Source organism: Myotis brandtii, unplaced genomic scaffold, assembly GCF_000412655.1.
Source record: "Myotis brandtii unplaced genomic scaffold, ASM41265v1 scaffold1105, whole genome shotgun sequence".
Lineage (NCBI taxonomy): Eukaryota > Metazoa > Chordata > Mammalia > Chiroptera > Vespertilionidae > Myotis > Myotis brandtii.
In genome coordinates this window covers 828,496-836,500 of record NW_005353770.1, presented here as the reverse complement: position 1 = coordinate 836,500, position 8,005 = coordinate 828,496, and the positions used below count along the sequence as shown (strand labels likewise).

The following is an 8,005-nucleotide window of genomic DNA, read 5'->3' as shown; positions in this document are numbered from 1 at the left end:
ACATCATAAAATCATACTTTGCACTGATTTTGGTAGTTTACCCAAATCTAAGAAACAATGAGTTTTATGAAATTAAACAGAAGACAACTTCAAAATGTGTTCAAATCCAGTTTTATTAGAATTTGAGACTAGTACAAAGTCTTTGACTATGACCACTGGACACACCAGACATGAGTTTATGTTTTTGGTTTGTTGTGGGTTTGGATACATCTACTTTTCTAAATCCTTTGCCCTTCATTTCATTACCAAATGTCAAAGTACTTTAAGTTTCTCTATCTACAAAACCCTATTGTTTATAGAACAGGAATTTGTAAAATATGATTGAAAAAATAAAATCCACAGATTCCAAAAATTCTCTTCAAATATTAAGAACATACAAAGTATACTAAAGACATCTACATTTAGTTATCCAAGTCACAAGGCAGGCATTTGATGTCTGTAGTTTTTATATATTGCTAATTATAGTTCAGAGACCAAAGTGTTCCCAAAAGCTATAAAACCCTTCACTGACATTCCCAGTATGGTTCCAATAGATTTAGGACAGGGGTGGGAAATATTGGTCAGCGGGTTGTATAAGGCCCGCAAAATCATTTGGTCTAATGCTAAGGCATTAGAGGTGAATTAATTAAATGTTTGACCAAAATATAGCAATCTAACTTTTAAGTTGATATTTGTATGGCCAGAGAATGATATTATAAATATCCAAATGGCCCTTGGCAGAAAAAAGGTTCCCACTCCTGATTTAGAGAATAAGACCAGGAGAGTACTTGATTTGGCCTTTAAAATCACAAGCCTTTTTTTTTTTCTTTAGTGAGATTTTTCTTCTGTAGTTGCTTAGGAAACTATTTGCTTCCTTAATGCCTTATAATTAGCATCTGCCTTACAGGAGATCTAAGTATTGGCTTTGTAAAGTGTATGACAGAACAGCAAATGGCGGGTGCTCGCTCCTTAGTTGTTCTCCAGTGATCCTGAAGTTGCCTGTAAGAAGGAAAAAAAGAAAGCTCTGTAAAAATCTTCATACCAGACATTTCAGCTTGTTCTAAGTAGTTCTGCTTTCTTATCAGTGTATGGAAACTCAGCTATGCAATGGAGCCCTATTGTTTTGTTCCTGTCTTAAGAGTAGCTCTTGGGAATCAAAATGCTGAAAACAAAGCAGGGCAATCACTTGAGAAAATTCTGCCCTGGCTTTTCTCAAAGGCTGTACTTTTGTAAGGTCCATGAGAATTACTTTCAGTCTTTACATTCCCCTAAATAGCCAACTTATTTCGCCAGAGGTAGAAGAGTGCCATAGCATATTACCATTGGTTGCCTTATTATTTTTAGGTGGAAACACCTGTTCCTCAAGGGGAACATGCTAGTCTACATGACCATCTACTGTTGTTTATTTGTGGTCTGAATAGCATCACTCCTGAAAGAAAAGGCAATTTGGCAATCAAAATAGGCATGTTTCTTTATTTGTATAATCGGAATAGGGTCTCAAACTTTGGAAAGGTTAACTCTGCAAGTTATTTGTGTTGTCCCAGCAAATTAGACCTATTAATATTAAGTCACAGCTGAAGTTATATCAAATATATTGTACTCTTATTTCTCTAATAAATGAAAACATTTTCTTTAGAAATGAGCATACTTTTGAACTTAATAAATCTTTGCATCTAATTTAGATTTATTTATAAATTAAAAATATAGTCTCCAAAGTTAATGAATTAGGATATAAGGAGCCTTTCCCCTAAGTTAAGGTTCATTTAAACTTCAATTTGAGAATACTTAAAATATTTAAGTAATATCTAGAACAAAAAAAGCAATGAATACAGTGTAATGTTACCAACCCAGAAAACACTAAACCAAGGAGAGAAATTATACTTACAAATGGAGTCCTGATTCCAAATTTGCTATGGAATGTCATGGTGACTTTGTTTTTATATCCTGTTCTTTGATCAAAGGTTTGGCATGTATCAAAAGGTGGGCTGTACAAATGAAGGCTCACAGCAGGTTCCGTATGGCTAATATTTTCTACTCGATGTAAGCCAATGGAATCTAAACAACAACCAAGAAGAACAGATGAAGGGTTTTAGAGGATTACTGTAGGTAAAATTTTTGTCAATCACCTAAGATCATAAATCAATTGGGTACATTAGGAATGGAATTTCTTGTTAAAGATAATAAGGCACATGCACTCTGTTATTTCCTGAAAACATCCTACAATGTCAGTAAAAGACTAAAAAAGGCATCAACATACGTACAAAAAGAGAAAACATTAATTTTCTCTTTTCAAATTTAAAAAAAAATTTAAAAGCTTGAATGTACAGTTGACTCTTGAACAACATGGACATTAGGGGTGCCAATTCCCACACCCTATAGTCAAAAATCCACATATAACTTTTGACTCTCTCAAAACGTAAGTTGTCCCCAAGTATCGATGGGGGAATTGGTTCCAGACCCCCCTGTAGATATGAAAATCTGAGGATGCTCTAGTCCCCCGCCCCCCTGTATAAAATAGCATTCATCAAAGCATACAGTCAGCACTCCACATCCGTGGACCTCCAACTCGAATTGAAAACATTACAGGTACTTAATGAAAAAAAAAATCTGGGTATACATGGACCCGTTCAGTTCAAACCTGAGTTGTTCATCATTAACTATAGATGAATAGCTTTGCAGGAGAAAGAAAGCTAAATATTCATTCACACATGGAGATAGCCAAGAAATAAAGTGATTTATATTGTGAAACTCCCCCTCCCCGCCCAAACAGCTCAGGAATTGGCAACATGGGTATTTCTGAATACGGGGAAGAAGATGGGGCTAAAAGTACAAGAACTGGTTAAAAGCCTATTTCAGTTTAGAGTCTTACATCCCTCTTACCACTTCTCCCTCTCCTTCCTTCTGGTAGAAGTCTGAGATCTGGTCTCTAGAAAGAATATAATAGATGAACTCAGGACAGGTGAAAAAAGGTGACCAAAGTGAAAATTTACATATTGAATGAGGAGAGCCCCACTTTCTTCACCACATAGCTGCCAGAATGCTTCCAGATAGGAATTTTCTTCTCCAGGAAAGAGATGGGAAGCAGTTTCTCAGGGAATCTGATTGGCTCAAGAACAAAGAACAAGTGCCATTGGTTGTTCATCAAGAAAAAAAGCTCTGCCAGATTAGCCTAGAACGAAGTCCAGTGTTTAGAGCTACCAACGGATATTTTTTGTCCCTGGTTTTTAAATATTAGCACACAGCCAAGGTCACCAGACATTTGAGCAAGTCCCCTAGTATGAAACACAGAGGCCAGAGCAACCTAAAAAGAGCAGCTGGAAACAGACATAATTCAAGAGAAGGCTTTAAAAACAAACTTATCATTAATATCCTTAGAGAGATAAGACAAAATACTATAAAAGGACTAGAGAATAAAAACAGCTTTTAGAAATAAAAACCTGAATAGAAAGGTTGGAAGAAAAACTAAGGAAGCTGAGGAAGACTCACAGAACAAAATAACAAAGATAGAAAATAGGAAAGAAAGATAAAGAAAATCAAGAGGAGGTTTAATATCTGAGCAATGGGAATTTCATAAACAGAGCAAAAAAAAAATAAGTCAAAGAAATAACTATACAATATTTGCTTGAATGGAGGGAGAGACATGAATTTCCAGATTGAAAGAACCCACTGAGTACTCAGCACAATGAATGAAATTCATTCAACATGGTATATGTCACTATAATATTGGAGACAGAGAAAATATAACAAAAGATATCTCAAAAGTTTCTAGAAAGGAAAAATAGGTTTCATAGAAAGATTCAAGAATCAGAATGACAGTAGATTTTCAACAAGAAGACTGAAAGCATTGGCTGGGTATCTCAGTTGGTTAGAGCACTGTTCTGATATGCCAATGTTGCAGGTTCAATCCCCAGGTCAGGGTACAGACAAGAATCAACCAATGAATGCATAAATAAGTGGAACAACAAATCAATGTTTCTCTCACTCTCAAATCAATAATAATAATTTTTTAAGACCAAAAACTAAACGATACGGCATTACCTCCATTGTTCTGAGAGAATGTGATTGTCAGGTCAGAATTCCATATCCAGCTAAATTAGCAATCACATTGCAAGGGTTGAATATAGAGATTTTAGATATATAAGGTCTCAAAAAATTCCTTTCCGGACGCTTTCTCATAGAGCAACTGGAGGATATGCTCCACTAAAACAAAGGCTTGGACTAAGAACGAGGCAGAAATGAGATCAGGAAACAAGGGGATTAGCAAAAGAAGATAGCAAAGAAAAGCCCGGATGATGTGAGGGGACCCCAGGATGACAGTGGAGCCATGGCCTTGAGATCAACCAATCCAGATTGAAGCTGGTCTAAAGGCCCTGGAGGAGACGTCTCAAAGAAGATTAATATTAAGAAATAACAACAAGATACATGATTTTGAAAAACTACGCTGAGAAGAAATTTATAGTTAGAAGAGGGTTTGAGGATGAGTCAAGGAAGGAATTTAGTGTAATTAGTGTAGCTAATATAGGCACCCAATTTGGCCTTATGCTTTATGATCTAGCTCCATGAGGTTGCGTGATAAAGAGCAAAGCCTGGAAGCAGAGGACTTAGGTTCTACTCCCGGCTAGACTACCCTGAAACAACTCACAACTTCTAGAACCCTCAGTTTTGCTCACTTCTAAAAATGGGCCTGATTCTCAGATCCGTAAACTCTTTAATTCTATAGCTTACTTCTTTCATAAGATACTGGCTTAAGCACAATCTTGAACAAAAGTTCAATATTCCTAAGAACTGACTGCCCCTACACAAATTATTTGTTTCTCCAATTGCAAATACATACACCACCCAATGCATGCTGGACAATATGTAAGCAAAGGCCCTGCAAAAACTAGTTACCTGTCCGTTAGAGAAGTTCCTGAGGCTCATGTCTGATCCCAATTGTTAAGAATTCCAGCATTATTATTTTTGGTCCATGCCTCTTTTTCTTTGCCCCATGGTGTACCCTGTCACAGTAATCCTAAACTTGGTGATACTTATGGATGCCAGTTTGATCCTGGCCATGTCCATCTTTTTTCTATTACAATAGGTAACTTGGTCTCCTTGCCCCAATTCTCCCTTTCCTACACCCTATGTTGCACACTGCTACCATATTGATCAAGATATTCCGCCCCCCCCCCCAAATTCTGCTCACCAAAGCAAGCTCTTACTTTAAGCTGGTCTTAGAGGCCTAGGACCTGATCTCACTTTACTCTCCCCCACTCCTGTCCATGCCCATTCTTCCTTCCTCCCTCCAGGTAGACCATTCCTGACGAGTTTTTATTTTTTGCAGTGACTATGCCTTCTCTCGTGCTCTTCCCTGTACTTAAAACATCCTTCCCACTGATCAGTATCTATCTGCACTCCTCCTGCACCTGTAATAATAAAAGGTTGTAAATATGTGATTTTTAATCATATGAGTAATTAGTCTACAGAAATATTTAGCTTATTCCACCCAATATTTTACCAATTGGCAAAATTTCCCATATAAACATCAGAATTTCCCACTTCTATGGAAAAAGAAGTCAGGATGATCTTGCACACATCAGTCCCCAAGCCTTATTCCCAGACTGCAGCACTCATCTATCGTATCTGTTTGGCTCCTAAACTCTTTGCATTGTAGACTCTTTACCTATTCTTCAAGATCTATCTAGGTTCACAAAGACTCTGTGACTTGCTGAAAGTAATTATTCTGAAAGCTTTTTTGCTTTTCTGTGAGTTATATGGGCAACAAACTTGTTCTTGAAAATCTGGTGTGCCTCATATATTTAGCAACCCTCAAGAGTTTTCTGCTACCTAAGAAACTAACACCTTGTGTTATGTGAATGAGAAGAAAAACTTCCCATACAGTAGTCCCCCTTTATCTGCAGTTTCAGTTACTTGCAGTCAACCATGGTCTGAATATATTAAAAGGAAAATTCCAAAAATAAACAATTCATAAGTTTTAAATTATATGTTGTTCTGAGTAGTGTGATAAAAATCTCCCGCTCCATCCCACCCAGATGTGAATTATCCCTTTGTCCAACCTGCTGTATAGGCTCCCTGCCCTTTAGTCACTTAGTAGCTATCTTAGTTATCAGATTTACAGAGAGAGGCCACATTTACATAACTTTTATTACAGTATATTGCTATAATTGTTCTACTTTATCATTAATCATTGCTTTTACTCTTACTGTGCCTTATTTATAAATTAAACTTAATCCCAGGTATGGGAAAGAAACATAGTATATATAGGGTTCAGTACTAACTACAGGTTCAGATATCCAGTGCGGGGGTGGGGGTGGGGGTGGGGGGGTGTCTTAGAACGTTTACCCCTCAGATAACGGGGAACAACTTTGTAATCTGACCTTTCTAAGTGTACTCTGAAACTAATGAACAAATTTAAGCCAGTACCAAGGCCAATATCTGTCTTTAAAGGAGATCCTGCTTTGCCAGAAAAATCTCTATAATATCTTATTATATGTAAGTGAAATAGCATCCAATAAGAGTATGGCCCTTGGAATCAAATTGCTTAGGTTTGAATACTGGCTGCCATTTAAAAGTTGAGTAATGTGGACAAGTTATTTAATCTCCCTATGTGTTGGAATTTCATCTGTAAATGGGAATAAATGATCTCATATAAGCATAACAAGCTTTCTGGGAAGTTATTATCCCCTTTAAGAATACAGATGTTAATCACTGCCTCCCATAAAAAGCATTTGGCTTTCCATATCACATTCAGGGGAAAGAATGAATTCTTAGTGAGAGATCTATAAATCACTGCTGAATAATGTGCTTTGTAAAGTTTCCCTTGAGAATATGCTTTTAAGTATATGCATTTTAGAAAAATAGGGAATAGCTAGCATTCATAGCTACTTCCAGAACATTGCTTTACATTTTCTTTTTTTAAAATTTGTTTCTTTATTCATTGATTTTAGAGAGACGGAAGAAGGGGAAGGGACAGAGAAAGAGAGGGAGAGGGTGAGAGAAAGAGAAACATCAATTTGTTGTTCTATTTATTTATTTCCACCTTGGCCTCACTCCTTCATTAGAAGACTCTACATACATAAATTCATATTCAGTTCTAACTGTCCTAAGATTTGGCATGTAAATGACGTTTCAGTCGGCACTAATCTACAAGCATGTGTTTCCAATAAGTGCCTCTAGTCCAGATGCAAAACTTTAAAAAGCAAAACCCACTGCTCTCAGGTCCTTTTCCAAGCATTTGAAATTAGTGACTTCGTGATCCAAGTTCTACTGCACACGTGTAAGTAACCAATATTTCCGATGGGATTTACAGGTTTTTCCCACTTGCCCTTAGGAAAAGGTTTGGATGTTACCGTTGATGTAGGCACACTGGTTTTCCCTCAAGACCCTTTCAGACTTCTTGATCATCTCGTTGGACTTTTTGTCAGGCCAGGCAAACAATGTCTCCTTTAGATTTCCCTGCAGCATCTTCAGAAAGCAGTGGGAGTTGGTGTGGTCATGGATACTGCTATATAGACACAAAAGGACAACTGAACTCAGGAGATGGTCCAGTACCCAGACCTGCAGTAACAGTCAGCCCAGAGCTGAAAGCTGCACACTGTCAAGAGGACATCTCCCAGGACAAAATCCATTTCAGCTGAATTTTGAAATGTCACCAATTTATAATTCAACATTGTGCAATATAGAGAAAATGTCTGCCACATCAATGTATATAAGAGGTTTTCATACATACCCCCTACTAAAGAACAGTTAATTTTTTAAAACCCTGTTATAATACTACTTTCATGAGAAACACAAAACCAGCAACCTTTTATCTTCTCCAAGATACAGCTCTTAATAACTCAGTTAAGCTACACTAAAACTTGATCATAAAACTACATTGGAGAATTTTTAGGAAGGACAAAAATAATCATCTATAATCATTGCATCACACTGAGAAGATCACTTAACATTTAATGATTTTTCCCAGGCTTTCTCTCTTTTATCCTTCCTTTGAGGGACAAAAGGTATATGTAACTATTGCCACCAT

General features: G+C 36.9%; 1 protein-coding gene across 1 annotated transcript in view; it reads right to left on the bottom strand.

The window, feature by feature from the left end:
• Nucleotides 1–674: 674 nt before the first annotated feature.
• The window catches only part of CDO1 (cysteine dioxygenase type 1), a 12,716-nt gene continuing 5,385 nt past the window's right edge, over nt 675–8,005 (bottom strand). Inside the window, exons 3-5 of the mRNA XM_005857355.2 lie at nt 7,329–7,483; nt 1,865–2,034; nt 675–978 (exon numbers count right to left, since the gene is read on the bottom strand). Coding sequence (XP_005857417.1) covers nt 949–978; nt 1,865–2,034; nt 7,329–7,483 — 355 coding nt within the window. The 3' untranslated portion in view covers nt 675–948. The remainder of the gene's footprint in view (nt 979–1,864; nt 2,035–7,328; nt 7,484–8,005) is intronic.